This window comes from Colletotrichum higginsianum (genome assembly GCF_001672515.1).
Source record: "Colletotrichum higginsianum IMI 349063 chromosome 7 map unlocalized unitig_7, whole genome shotgun sequence".
Taxonomy (NCBI): Eukaryota; Fungi; Ascomycota; class Sordariomycetes; order Glomerellales; family Glomerellaceae; genus Colletotrichum; species Colletotrichum higginsianum.
Genome location: NW_017263917.1, coordinates 1,273,656 through 1,287,875, shown reverse-complemented (window position 1 = coordinate 1,287,875; position 14,220 = coordinate 1,273,656). Strand labels below are relative to the sequence as shown.

The 14,220-nt window shown below is 53.4% G+C and overlaps 5 protein-coding genes across 5 annotated transcripts; 2 read left to right on the top strand and 3 right to left on the bottom strand.

Annotated features, from left to right (window-relative positions):
- Positions 1-476: 476 nt before the first annotated feature.
- On the bottom strand, positions 477-1,702 carry CH63R_10067 (uncharacterized protein; the record flags this gene model as incomplete). Its single annotated transcript, XM_018305041.1, has 5 exons — positions 477-638; positions 712-824; positions 881-984; positions 1,045-1,246; positions 1,303-1,702. 5 exons carry the CDS (start codon positions 1,700-1,702, stop codon positions 477-479), a joined length of 981 nt encoding a protein of 326 aa, XP_018154465.1.
- A 1,225-nt stretch (positions 1,703-2,927) lies between these two features.
- CH63R_10066 (uncharacterized protein) lies at positions 2,928-4,020 on the top strand (the record flags this gene model as incomplete). Its single annotated transcript, XM_018305040.1, has 4 exons — positions 2,928-3,321; positions 3,382-3,559; positions 3,617-3,848; positions 3,898-4,020. The coding sequence occupies 4 exons, from the start codon at positions 2,928-2,930 to the stop codon at positions 4,018-4,020; spliced, it is 927 nt and encodes a 308-aa protein (XP_018154464.1).
- A 1,004-nt stretch (positions 4,021-5,024) lies between these two features.
- On the bottom strand, positions 5,025-6,271 carry CH63R_10065 (uncharacterized protein; the record flags this gene model as incomplete). Its single annotated transcript, XM_018305039.1, has 4 exons — positions 5,025-5,174; positions 5,223-5,487; positions 5,595-5,799; positions 5,869-6,271. The coding sequence occupies 4 exons, from the start codon at positions 6,269-6,271 to the stop codon at positions 5,025-5,027; spliced, it is 1,023 nt and encodes a 340-aa protein (XP_018154463.1).
- A 996-nt stretch (positions 6,272-7,267) lies between these two features.
- Positions 7,268-9,782, top strand: CH63R_10064 (Intracellular protein transport protein; the record flags this gene model as incomplete). The annotated part of the gene is made up of 2 exons (XM_018305038.1): positions 7,268-7,805; positions 7,861-9,782. 2 exons carry the CDS (start codon positions 7,268-7,270, stop codon positions 9,780-9,782), a joined length of 2,460 nt encoding a protein of 819 aa, XP_018154462.1.
- Positions 9,783-10,888: 1,106 nt separating this feature from the next.
- CH63R_10063 (WD domain-containing protein) lies at positions 10,889-13,909 on the bottom strand (the record flags this gene model as incomplete). The annotated part of the gene is made up of 1 exon (XM_018305037.1): positions 10,889-13,909. The coding sequence occupies one exon, from the start codon at positions 13,907-13,909 to the stop codon at positions 10,889-10,891; it is 3,021 nt and encodes a 1,006-aa protein (XP_018154461.1).
- Between the last annotated feature and the right edge of the window lie 311 nt (positions 13,910-14,220).

Here is a 14,220-nt window from a genome sequence, read left to right as displayed (position 1 = left end):
CGCGGCCAGATGAGGGTAACGAATGGTAGCAAGAGCAATCAGCTTTTTTATTTTATTTTTATTGATTAATTAACCCCCGTAATTCGTAACTCGTCGTATCGCTGTAAATGGGAAGGCACCATAGGTAGGTTTAACAAGAGGGTATAGCCGCATTTCTCCCCTGAACTCCTGATGAACCCTAGGAAAAAGATGTTGTCGCTGTTGTTGTTGTTGTTGTTGTTAGAATCATCCCGGAGCTGAACCTCTGAGGCCCCGCGTCGGGCGGTGCTCCGCTTTACGTCGTATGCGGGCCGGTGCTACTTGAGCATGTCCAAAGTAAAAGGAAAGAGAGAAAAAGAAGCTACGTAAGTCGTTCAAGGCATAAAAGAACCACGCCGGGGGTGGAGGTGGTCGAAAACAGGCAATCTCTTGCCGCAGTGAAAGCAAAGAGTGCGTCCGCCTAGCAAACCCAGGGTGAGGTGGAGTCAGGAGGCCGTCTAGTCTTCGGTAAGGTCAATAGCCACCCGGTTGCCTTCGATCTTGACCTTTTTCCATTCTCGCTTGACGGACTCCTCGGTAAGGTCAAGCATCTCGACAAACTCTCGCTTGATGATTGGACGCCTGCCCTCTCGCTTGACAGTCGGCGAGCGTTGGCGGTTCTGTAATCGGTCAGTCTTTCCTTCCTTCCTCTCCTTCTTCTTTTCATTGACGTGAGAGTTGGGCGATACTGACATTGATTTCGTCGAGGCGCTCAGCGGCCAATCGGCGGATTTCAGCCTCGGACAGCCCGTCGATGGGCTCAGGGCTCGGCGATCTGGGAATGATCAACTCCTTGTGCAGTGCGTCTAAGCACGAATGTCAGCCGTTTGAGTTTGATGACAGTGAAAGATTGAACGCATACCTCGGGAACGATACTGGAAGCTGAAGGCCGCGATTGGGAGATGGTCATTGAGATACTCTGCAGTGACTGAGAGTCTCTGCGAAACAACACCGCCGTCGGTAAACCTTGATCATGTAAGCAGACGTGATAAAACTACTATCAGCAAGGCGAACCGGGGTGCTCACGAAGTACCGTGAGAGACAGCGCGGCCTTTCAGCGCCTTCTCCGCAATGTTGAATCCATCGCGCTGCGTCTCGTGGCGGTGCCCAGAGCCGATGTACCTCGACGGTCCGGTGATGATTATGGGGTAGATGAACACCTCAATGGTGCCCAACAACTTTGCCCTGGTAGAGTCCGACTCGACACGGTCCTTTGCGGCATCATCAGCTAGGGCAGAGTTAGCAGGAGTGCTTTCGGCACCAGTTTAGGAGACCGCGACATACTTGTGGTGACCTTGGAGAACTTGAACTTGTTCAGGCGCTCGTAGCCCGAGGCGGTAGATCTCTCCCGGGAGCCATCGACTGTGTGGTCCCAGACGAAGAACGGGTTGTAGTTGTGGAACCGGGTAGCCTCACACACGACACCGTCTACACGCTTGCCATCGACGTACAGGGTTAGAGATAATGCGTGGACGGGGCTCTCCCAGCGATGGCTATTGTCAATCTGATAGCGAACGGAGAAGAAAGCGTCGTCCTTTGACTCAACGTAATTCAAGGTGCGCCAGCGAGCGTTCATGCGGTTGGCGTCATTTTCGAGGCCGTCCGGGTCGTCGTACTCAACGGCGTCCTGACCGTCGACTTGGACAGTGATCTTGACACCAGGGAGATCGTGGATGATGGCCATCTTGGACCGGGAAACGATTAGTGCCTCGCCGGATTAGGCTGCGAAAGAGAAGCTTGTTAGTGCAGGCAGGTCTGATGTTGAGTTTGCGTGGGAGGGATGAAGTCGCCCTTGGTTGAGATGAACAAGAACGAGACCCACGAAGATTAAGAGAAGGGAGGCAAGCGCGACCGAAGAGGTAAGTAGCTATAACTGTAGCGGGGGCTTCAGTTGGGGTCTGGGGACGCCTTACACCAGGTTGCGCTCGCGGTGCAATTGGTTGACTCACAGCTAAAAGTGGAGATGATCTGCCGAATTGGATGATGGCCCCCCATGTCCATGTCCCGTGCAGGATCGTCCGCCAGAACGTCGCCTAGGATGGTCACGACATGCACCCATTTCACGCGGCTACTATTTACGACTTGAGCATTTAAGCATCAGTATAACCTTCATCAAGAGCCCACCTGGTTGTGGCAACCCCTCTCTCTCTCTTCGATCTCGGCCCAATTTCTACATTTCAAAAATGTAAATCTCTGATCTCAGCGTGGCTCAACGCAGCCGTTGGAACCCTCCAGGGAGCATTAGACTTGATGGAAGACCGAAGACGTGTTTTCCTACCACAGTCTTTAACTAAAGTCTCACATGGAATGCCTACTAAAAGCTCTCATCTAAATTATAAGAACATTCGAGTCAAATGCAGGAAAGAAGACTGTCTTACTGCGTCCCTCTGACAGATGCCATGTTTTACGTGGCACCGGTGTCTTGCCGTAAAGTAACAGCAGTGCCTCTATCATGAGACCATCAGTGAACATATCCTTACCCATCCATCTCGTAGGAAGTCACATAAGTATCTCTAATGACAGAAAACGCAACCTAGTTGATTGTTGGCGTGCCCCCATTCCGGGACTTCTGTCTAGCAAACGAGCCTGAGCATGCAATATTAACTCTAAATCAGCAAAGTCCCGCTTTGAAGTGTGTTCGCTAGTTTCTTCCCAGTTAGGTAGGCAGAGTCGGGTACCTTCTGCTCTTTCCAGTTTAACTAGTTGACTTGCTTGACTTCCTGATCCTCGTAGTTGTCTTCTTGATCCTTACTTCTTACTTCTTACGAATACGTCACTCGGGACTCTGCTTACCAACTTTCTTCTCCCATTCCACACTCGGACTTTGATTTATGACCTTTCTCATTCGGCTTTCCGTTCGGTTTGCCCCCACTTGCGGTACACTTGCGGGACGTTCACATCTAGCGACCATGGCGGTCATCGACAGTCTTCTGGAGGTCGACATCTCGATTCGTATCAATGGTTCGGAGACCGGCTGCACCGAATACGACGACTGTTGCCCACCGCCTAAGCCGGCTGGGGTTGGGCCTGCAACGCACACAATCTCCAAAATCATCGAAAGTCAAGATAATGCAGTGTTCAAAGTTCACTATGAGATCCGGAATGCTCGCCAATGGATCGTAGGAACTCGAGCTCTTTCAGTAGAATGTTACATTGACGGCAACATGGTACGCCATATTTGTTTGCTGGAGCACCATATTCGAGATGAAGCCGTACGAGGATGTGTAGAGGAAGTCATTACCAACTCAACCAATCCCGGCATGGCAATGTTGAAGCTTTTCAGCTTCGCAGCTATCAAGAAAGGTATGCTTATTGTAGAACGTTTCCCCAGATGCCATGTGTCGTAACTGATCTTGTGCTTAGTGGAAGAGTGCGGCGCTCGCGTCAATGAGGACAGGAACCTCGCGGAACATCTTGGCAACATCGAGATCGTCATATCCCGGTCCAAGGTTTTGAGACAGATACCTTCGAAGCCGTTTACAGTGAATACAGAGACTGAGGAGAAAGCTTTGAAAGGCAAAGACTTAACGCATTGCACCAGGTGAGTCTCAGGGTGTTCTAACCACGTTGCTTAGGCGTCCTAACTGTTTCCGAATAGTTTCTTAGATGATCGGGAAGTGTTTGAACGCCCCATCTTGGAATTCGATATTCTTGGCGCTCCTATTGCCCGATTCACCTTTAGATACAGGTCCAGGGCCATTCTCCAAGCCGAGGGAATCGTTTCCCGCGACCCTTCCCCTGGGCCCTCGCACAAACCTCAACCTCAGGGTATTGCCGGTCTTCCCCTATCTGAGATCCGGAGACTCGCCCAAGAGCGTCTTGACCAGCTTGTAAGTCACCTTGGAGCACCCTCTTCGAAGATACTGACACCTCTCTCAGGCCAAACGCAAGAAGGAGGATGAAGCCACTGTGAAGCGGGATGCAGAAGAAGACGACAATCCCCGTCCACGCAAGGTCTACAAGATGAAAGAATATGCAATCATCGATCTGACCGATTCTTAGGTCATCTATTTTAGACTACTTTTCGCATTATATCGGGATATCATAGATAGCTGGATGTATTTCAGCGACTTGCTTGCGACGGGACAGTGTCGTTGAGCTCTTTTCCTAGCTTACCCTAAGAGGACACAAAAGAATAGAGTTCATGGAATATGGGATTTTCTGGCTTCACGATATTTTGTCTAAGTTAATGAGTGCCAACCTATGTGTATGGTTACAGGATGAAAGAAACTCCCTTAAGTATGGTCTTCTCGGTCTTTTTCAATTTTGACAGTCCGTCGGGTCAAACTTCTAAACCACAGCAAGGAATCGATTTCGGCAAGTGATATTCTCATCGAGTTATCATCCAAGGCCTGCTTCATCATTAGGCGTCGAATAATCTCTAGAGTTTCGACTTGGGCAACAGCCATATGTCTTAGGAAGAAATGCTACATTACGGGAAGCCATAAACAGCGGTCTGACCCAGTTGTTGCATGGCAACATGTCATGCTGACAGTTTAATCAGCATACGTCGGACCGAATTTGGCATTCTGCACTAGTGACCAAACTGTAGGCAAGTACTTACTTACAAGCAAGTTGTAGGGGATGACATGCTGATGTATCCTTTGACATCGAGGGGGCTGCTACACTTGTTCTGGCTATATGTAAGTAAGTAAGTGAACCAGGGGGAAGAATAAACAGGTAGGTGTACGAGTGATTTCTGTATGTGCTATCCGTACTTATGCTAACGCAACGGTGCTATTCTGTGCATAGTGGCACAGCCCCCTACCCTTTCCTCGCCCGTCCGGTTGGGCGAGTCTTTCAGCAAACCAGCATAATCTTCTTTGAACCAAACGTAGTCCACGATCGAGAAGTTCTGACTGTCACAGTCTGTTCATCATATCCACTCCCGCTTCAGGAACCTCAAAATTGTCCCAGTTGGTCTTGGTGAACGAAACCAAGAATGCCCCGTCGTCATCCAACGATTCATCCTTCACGATTGACTCACGCTCTCGCAGCTTACATCTCTAGTAGCCGCCCGTGAGATCGATAGCCTCGTGGCCGCTCCTCATCTTGATGATTTTGTAAGGCCGCACCGGCTGCTCATCATTCTGGGTAAGGTCGCAGTAGTCGTCGTACGTGCGCTTTTTCAAACTCGGCGTCTGGAGTTTCTCATCCTAGAGAACATGTTAGCCAATGTAGTGATATTAGCGCCTGTTTCTTACTCTCAGCTGTCTAAGCCTCTCTCGGGCAAGACGCTCAATCTCGTATTGATGTAGATCCTCGAAACGCGGAACGGTGTTGAGTTCGTCGAAGCGGACCGACCTGCGCTGGGGCATTGGCTCTGGACTAGGGGTGCGAGGAATAATTTCCTCAATCTTTAAGGCCTCTGTACACAAGTCAGTCCACTGCTTTCCGATGTGGTGCCAGCGGTTCACTCGCCCTTCGATCGGTACTTGAAGGTATACGTCGCGAGGAGTGCTCCCGTGGCTGTCTTGAGAGAGTTGTAACGAGGCGGGCCTCCAGGAAGTCTCTCCGGAGCGGTGAAACTATTTATTTGGTAAGAAGGAGAAGTCCGGAGATGGAATGCAACTGACGAGGTTCCGTGGTAGATTGGGCGGCCTTTGAGTGCCTCCTCAGGAATCAGGAAGGAATCCACAGCTGGCTCGCGGAAGTCTCTCTCGAGGTTCTTGCGTCGTCTGCGGTTGGTCATTGCAGAGGCTTTTCCAAGCTTTACCTTGACCTCAATAATGCCAAGGTCGCGGGCTCGGCGGAAATCGCCGTGAGTGGGCTCGCCGTCGACTATGCGCGATGTCAGTATGTGTCGCTTCAAGACCATAAAATACAAGGATTGAAGAGTGGATGTTTTACCAGTAACGATTGACTGGAACTTGAATCTGCTTTCGACCAGAGACGAGCGGTCCTCGTTGGGTTGTTTTCTCGAGGAGAAGGTGAACTGCCAATCACCTCGGTTGAAGTCCTTGTTTTGACAGAATCTCTTGCCCATGAAGATTCCATCAATGTAAAGGAAGAAGAGAAGACCGTGTTCATTGTAGACCCAAGGGTCGATCGAGGGCTCATCTTTGACATTGACGTGGATACAGAACTCGGTACCCTCTTGACTCTCGACATAGTTTCGAGCAACACGCTCAACCCCTCCGAGGTACCGCTCTCTGCGATAGGGGTTCGGATCGGGGTACTCATCAGCACATCTGAATGAGTTGTTGAGTTGGACCGACACGTCGACAGCTGGTAGAGTGTCAATGATTGCCATTGTCGGAGAATGATGCGCCTGTCTTGACACAGACGTGCTGCTGGACAAAGTTGGCGTGCCTGTATTCACACCTAGGATGGGTCTGAAAATAAGAAGACAAAACAGTACTACTTGGAGAAATGGTTCCAACAGGTACTTGGAGGGATGGGCTGATGATTCGAAATAGCCAGGCTGTGGTTGATAAACAGATGACAAAAGAGACAAAAGGCCCGGTGGTGGAAATAAAAGAAACAAAGCCAGGGCTAGAAGAGGGAAAAAAAGGATGGCCTGAAGAAGAATCCTAGAGTTTGGGCAAGTACAGAATCAACTGAATCTTTGAGGCAAGTACGCCTTCCATCCACCCTTGAGAAGGTGCGTTAGATACAGCCTTAAGGGCACCTCCTGCCTTTTGAGGAATAACGTGTCAATCCCATGATGTATACAAGCAAATAGCATGTGCTTCTTCCAACACTAATGGAAACATAAAAAGAATGTTTAAAGAAATTTCTTGTAGTAGAAATGGGCTGTTGAATGGCAATAATTCATAGTCTGCTTTAGAAGCTGAATGAGCATGAGACACAAGGTCGCCGTGTAAGTGGAAAACCCGAAGTCGTGAGCGGGGTACGTACCCTGACCGATGCACCCGTTGGATTTCAGTGGGCCAGCCTGCTGAGGTAAGGCGCCGAGGTGACTGGGACGCTAGAACTGCGAAAGGAAACGGGGATGTGGACTCAACCCCTGCATCGCTCGCCGAAGGGGGTCCCGTCCGACTCGCAGCGACACTGGAGCTAGCCCAGCTCGCTCAAACCTCCCGTCTCCCGCCAACTCGGAAACCCATGACGTTCAATGCACCTGTCAGGACTCGTTGTCCATCACTAATCCACGGATACAGACGCGACGATGGTTGATGCCAGACATGTGATGCCCAGCTGATTTGTTTGCAACATCGTTCAATCCTTTCCCCTCACCTCTTCGCTCCTCTCCTCTCCTCTCCGACCCGAACCGAGGAGCGCCATCATGTCTCCGTCTCCAGAGGCCTCCAGCAACATTCGAGTCTTTATCCGCTGGCACGACCAAACCGTTTTTGCCGGCGAGGAAATCAAGTGCACCATCACCTTCAAGAACATTGCTCGCGATTCTTCCCAACCACGACAGCCCCAGCGACTCGCACCCCCCGACCGGCCTAGGCAAGTCTCGCCGCTGCTGCGAGGCAAGCCCAGCACCGGCCTAACCCCGCCGAACTCTGCTCAAACCCGCGGTCACCGATCTGCCCTATCCCTCAACGTACCGGCAGCCCAGTCGCGTAGCCGCGCAGGCTCGATACCATGGCCCTCATCACACCCCCCTAGCGCCCTCGAAAATCGCGGCAACGGCCACAGGAAGTCCGTCTCCATTGTGTCAATTGGCTCCACAAGCACAATACCCGACGACAACCAGAGCAATGCCAGCTCTGTGAAGGCGCATCGGCCTGCTCGCGGCCACGCGCGAGCTTCCAGTCTCCAGATAGTCCCTCGCGGAGCTGCTCTGGGTCTGGGGCTCACCGCGCCTCAGTCTGGTCAGTGGTTTGGCCCCCTATCATGGCGCACACTCTGAATGCTGACACAATGTAGCATCACCAAGGCACATTAGCTCGCCTTTGTTCAATTCAACTTCCGCGTCCGACACACCTTCTGCGACCTCGCGATCCTCCACGTCACCGAATACCCCCAGCGCGGAAGGCACACAACGCCCCGTGAGATCCCCCAACAACGCGCTGGCGGAATTTCGGTTCCCAATGGTCCAGTCTCCGGTATCAGATACCCAAAGCACACCTATAGCAGAACATCACGACGGGCTGCTGAGCCCAAACTCTGAAGTGCCTCCGAGCCTCGCTATACGATCCAAAGATGGCATCCCTACCAACTACAACGAGCATGCGACCCCAGCCATGCGTATACTGTCAACGACAAGTATGGGAGGTGGCACACCGCGTAGCAGTGGGGAGTTTTACTCGATGAGCAACAACTCAACAGAGACACTGGCTTCCGAGTACCCAATGCAGCCCACAAGAGGTCCGATGCGCCCGCCGCACTTTCGACGGTCTTCAAACCTCGCATCCCACCATCCAAAGCAACCGGAGTCGTTGATGATGGGTTACGCCCAGATCCAGGGCTCATTCACCCTCGACGGTTCGCTCATTAACCTGGGCCCCTTTGAGCAAGTCAAACGAAAGGCTGTCGTAGGCGGCCAAGGAGGTGGTGTCATTGGAGTGGAATCTTCGAAGCGGGACAGTGGACTCCTTCGAAATTTCGGCTGGGGGAGCATCAGCAACTCGATTGGGGAGTTGCTTGGAGCCGGCGAGGTCAGCAGCATCAAAGACATGCGTGGCATCGCGAGCTCCAAGTCCGTCCCGCTGCTCTCGACTCCTCAGTCGATTCTCTTCGTGGATCTGAACCTTGCTCCCGGAGAACATAAAGCTTTCGAGTACTCATTTCAGCTCCCCAAGGGACTGCCACCGACACATAAGGGAAAGGCGGTGAAAATCTCCTATAACTTAGTTATTGGCACGCAACGAGCAGGCGGCTCCAAAGAGCAGCAGGTACGCTCCGTCGAGATACCCTTCAGGGTGCTGGGTAGCGTGAACAACTACGGAGAGATCTTAGGCCACGATCTCATGAACCCCTACATTATCCTCCGCGACCAGGCAAAGATCAAGGCCGTCGATAAGCTGTCGACACTTAACGAGATCAAGAAGCTGAAGACACCGGTAGCGGATACGACCATCAACGACTTCCTCATCTACGTCGACGAACTTCTCACGAGACCGCGTCAAGGTTCTAGCGCGGGCCTGCTCTCTCCCACAGCGTACCCGGGGTCTCGACGGCCATCGATGTTTGAAGAAGCCACGACCGCCACGGAGGCCATCAACCTGGCCATCATGCGCAGTAACATGGCATCTGAGGGCCAACAAAGTCCCAATCGTTTCGAGATCGCCCGCAACGGACAGCGCGTCGGCGTTGTCATGCTCACGCGCCCCTCGTACCGTCTAGGTGAACCCGTTACTATGGCCATCGACTTCACCGACGCCGAGATTCCCTGCTACGCAGTCCACTCGTGCCTGGAGTCCGCTGAACGAGTCGAGCCCCATTTGGCCATCCGCTCGGAGGCCTCCATCCACCGCGTGACGCGCAAAGTCCATGTTTCTGCCTCGGAGGCGACCCTCTACTCTCGAAGGATGGTCTTCACGCCAACCATTCCCATCAATGCGACACCCGAATTCGTCACGACGGGCGTGTCGCTCGAGTGGAAGATCCGCGTCGAGTTTGTGGTGCCGAGTCAGGAGACGGAGCTTGAGCGCGAGGCACCCAGCACGCACCCGCTGCTGGAGGAGATATCGCGGGACGAGCGGGGAGGCCTGGTCCTCGTGGCTGTCGAGAACCTAGCCTGTGAGAGCTTCGAGGTGGCGGTCCCGCTGCGGGTATACGGTGCCGTGGCGACGGGGCTGGAAAAGCTGGAGAGGGACGACGCGCTAGAAGAGGGCCTCGTGGTTTGACCGACCCCGACGCCTGAAAAGGTGCGGATGCTCTTCACCACGGCGGCGGGCTGCGGCGGATTCCATGTAGAACAAGCAGGTTCACTGCGGCGTTGGATAGAAAATCCTTGTTTTTATAACCAACTTTCCCTCCCCTTTGTTTCCTTTTCTCTGGTTTTTTTTTTGGGGGGGGGAACACGGCAACATATCAAACAAACCCACAGAACTCTTCCAGGAGGCGGCAGTGTTGTCTGGTTGGAAGCAAGGTGCGCCAGGGAGGGGCGCATCCTTCTACTTCGGCCTGTACATAATCCAATACAAATGAACATGACGCGCGGCCGGCTCAATGGGCTCTACAGAGCAGACATCACACTTTGCATCACGGCTCCAGGACGGTGAGGATGGAAATGGTCAAAAACGGGCGAGGCCTCATCATGTAGCATGGTTCCGGCGCGGCGCCCGTTGTTTCCACGAGACAAATATGAAATTAACAGGAGCGCCAACCGTTGGGAGGAAATGCAGGAAACCCAAGCCAAGCATGTTTACTCAAAAATCCAAGACACGAGGGAGAAGAAGAAAAGGTAATTCCAACGTCTGGATCAGTCTCTTTCCCCCTTCTCTCTTTCCAAATCCACGCGCTGTCCATGGCAGTTCGTCCCCAAACTTCCGTCATCCCCAATGTCATATGTCCCCGCTCCGCTGTCTGCTCCCCATTGTGTCCTTGGGCAGACCAAAATAACAAACTCCGGGCTCCAGTTCGCCTCCGCCACTTCGTCCGGGCCCCTTGTAGCGGGATTTGTGTTCTTGTAATTGAAAGAAAAGGAAAGGTTTCGCTCCCGCTCTGCTGCCGCAGCTGTTGTCTCGAAAACTGGATAGAATAGATATTGAATGCGGCGAGTAAAATAAAAGTTGTGTTCTTGCGTTGCCCCAAATCCGCCTGAATTATCCCGGAAGTCCAGTCCACGACTGGATTACGTCGAAAAATCGGCCGGGCTTCGTGCTGTAGGGGATAATATGTCGGTCCAACCCCGAAACGCCGGGTAACCATATCCAGATGACGCCGTTATGTCCAGCAAGTGTTGTACAGTCCGGTAAAATGCAAACGGTGTAAAAATACAATGAGTGTGTTATGATGATGATACTGTAGAGTTTGTTTCGCCACCGGCCGTGCCCGGTCGCTGGGAGAGGAGAACCTCTTCTCGCTCCTCGCTTGGAGTGGTGACCTCTCTCGCCTGGAAGGTGTTTCGCAACTTCTCGTCGAGCATAGAAGCCAGACGCTCCTCGTACTGGTCAAGGAGGCCACTGAGAAGTGCGGTGTCGTGCATGGCTTTAGTCCTCGTGGCCCGTTCACCAAGCGCGGCGGCCGTCAGTCGCAATTCTTGTTCGAGCTCGAAAATGACGTCTTCGCTGAGAGGGTCCGCGGATGAAAGCTTTTTTCTGTACGCTCTCAGCGAACGGCAGGTCTGCTCGGTGGCCATGTTGAGGCTACCAAAACCGCGCAGGTTCGGCGAGCTCTTTTTCGGTGGCAGGCCCAAGGACGGAAGTGAGGGTCGCCTAGACGTTCTAGACTTCGGGCTGATCGGTGGGCTGCCTGACTGGCTGCCGGAAGACCGCCGCGACGGGGTATCCTCGGCGAGCGGGCTGCTTTGCATAGCCGTCTTGGGCGTGCTGACGCTGTTGCTCAAGCCATAACGCGACGTCCGCCTCCGAATGGTTCTAGGAGGCGATCGACGGCCCCCTTGCGCAGAAGAGGGCCGCTGGAACTCAGCAAGTTCGGCTTTTGAGAGCACGCGCCTCAGTGGTGGTCTGGCAGCAGCAGATCCGTCTTTCATGGGCGACGGGTCTCTGCTAATCGAGGACGGCGCAGCGTCTTCGCCTTCTATACCCCAGAGCATCACAGTGCCGTCCGATCCGACGCTAATGACTCTTTGAGAGCCATCATCGTCGTCAGTCAACGTAACGCCGTTAATGGCCTCCGTGTGTCCCCATTCTCTGTCCACGAACTGGCCAGAGTGAGCATCGTAGAGACGTACGGATTTGTCTGTGTTCGATACGCCTAGCAGAACGCCCGAGTCTTTGCCGGAAGGCTGACTGAAGATCAGTGAGTCCATTATGGCTGTTTCGTATCCGCCTTCGTCAACACACTTGAAGCAGTTGAGAAGCTTGCCATTGGAGAGATCGTACTGGCAGACCGAGCGGTCCAACATGGAGACGAATGCGGTTCTGTCGTCCAGACCCAGTGCAAAGGACGTCGGCGCTGCCTTCAGGATGTTGGTCCGCGAGGGGAGAGCAGCAATTTCGTCAACATCGTCCTCCTTGCAGACTATGTCATAGACTTGCAAAGTCCTGTCGAGAGAGCATGTTATGATTTTGTCCTCTGCCGGAATGAGAGTTTGTACGACTCTGGCGGCGAACTCGAGCGTTTGGTAGTGCCGAAACTCTCCGGTTGATGAGCGGTGGAACAGCTGTACTGTCCGGTCCCTACCACATGTCGCCAGCAGAAACTTGTTGTCGTCTTCGTAGATGGTGATATCCTGGCAGTCCGAAGAATGCGCCTTCGTCTCAAGCAGACACTCCTTTGTCGACAAGTCCATGATTCTGAGGACTCCAAACTTGTCGGCTGCTACAAGCATCTTCCCAGCCCTGGTGGCTCGGACCACGTTGAGCTGATTGACCGGGTCCATCTCGTTCTCAGGGATGGCCTGTTCGATGGGCACATCGAGCGAACACTTGATCCTACCTTTCATGTCCCAGAAGATGACCTTGCCAGAGCCGGACCAGGTAAAGAAATCTGCGCCTTGGTCGTTCGGCTTCGCCAAGGTCTGAATACCAAGAATCTGGTCTCCGTGGCCCGGTATGGAAACATGGGAGGGGTCTTCTTCGTTCTTCCCTGGCAGGTAGCTGGAGCTCCATATATCGACGGTGTGCTTCTCATCGATGGTGACGAGGTTTTCTGTGAGAAAGCCCATGGCTACCAACCCAGACGGCGCCACGCTTTGGGAAAGCACGCTGTCCGGAAGGCTGTCAAGTACCGCTCTCACATTAAGCGTCGCGACTTGGCCTGCCTTTCCTGATAGGTATGCGGTAGCATGCCTGATGGTGATAGAGGTGATAGGAAAGTCCACATTGAGGCACTTAATGAGTCTCGTTTGTTTTCCATCGTCCTCCACCATGCACACGTCGCCGGCCTCGGAGCAGATAATGATATTCGTTTCGTCGACCACGGCCGCGCAACTGAAGGATGCTTCAAGCAGTGAGCCGAGAAGCACGTTGCGCCCGTTAAGAAGTCTCTGGGGCGGCTGAGGGGTGGAATTGGCCTCGTTGAACCTAGACTTTGACGGAGAGGTCGACTGGGGTTCCTCGACTCGCCATATCTTGATGTGCCGCACACCGAGCGTCACCAGGCTGTTGCCCATCCACACCATTCCCTTAATAGTGGAAGTGCATCGGTTTTGCTGGTACAGCTTAGCTGCGCCCGTACGGGGGTCGATTCTCCAGATGAAAAGGAAGCCGTCGTTGGAAGTGCCCAGAGAAGCAAGCCATCTGGTATCGGACGACCAAGCCACCACCCTCACGCCGAAACCGTGCTCGCTAAGGGAAACCAAGGGCACATCGGACGATGCATCCTCGAGGTTAAAGATAAGCACGCGCGGAGCGTAGCCAGTCTCGCCAACGGCTAGATATCTTCCGTCGCGGCTCAGCGCCAGACATGTCGCCGCCTTGATGCGCTCACGGCTCGTCCATGTCGAGCTTGGCGAGTCGGACCAGCTCTGCGACTCGCGGATTCCAGCCGCGACCCGGTTCCTACTATCATTGGCCTTGGGCGTCGATGGTGCCGAGTAGTTGTTCGACAGGGACGCGGAGCCATAGACAGGAGTGGCGGTCGGGCGGGCGCGGTAGAAGCGCTGGGCGTAGTGCTCGCCGTCGACGTCGACAACTACGACGGCACCGCCGGCGATGTAAGCGAAAGAGGAGTTTACGGTGTCAAAGCCCGTGGGCGAGGCACAGGTGGTGCCGATCACCCGCTTGAGAGAGAGGCGAGACTCATGGGGGAGGCGTCCGCGAAGGGGGGTTCGGGAGGTTGGTCGTTGAAGATAAGGGGAATTACCCGGCGTCAGTTTGAGCCGATTCGTAGGAGTCGCGTTCATTGTATTGCCATTGGCTCGCGAGCGTCGCAAAGTTGTGGAATTATGAGGTGAAGAGAATTACGGAACAGAGGTCACCCAGGTAGATGACGTGATGGAGAAGCGTATGTAAGAGAAAAGAGCGTATGTCGGGTCTGTTTTCTTCGTCGTCGACAGAAAGAAATAGGCAGGAAGGAATTAACGTAGGCGCGCCGAGCGACGTAGGTCGGAAAGAGAAAAGTAGAGAGAGTGTGTGTGACCGGGTGAGGTCGCTGGCTGGCGGTCTGTGTCTAAGAGGATGGAAAGCTGTGAGAGCAAGGTTAGTATGAGAATGT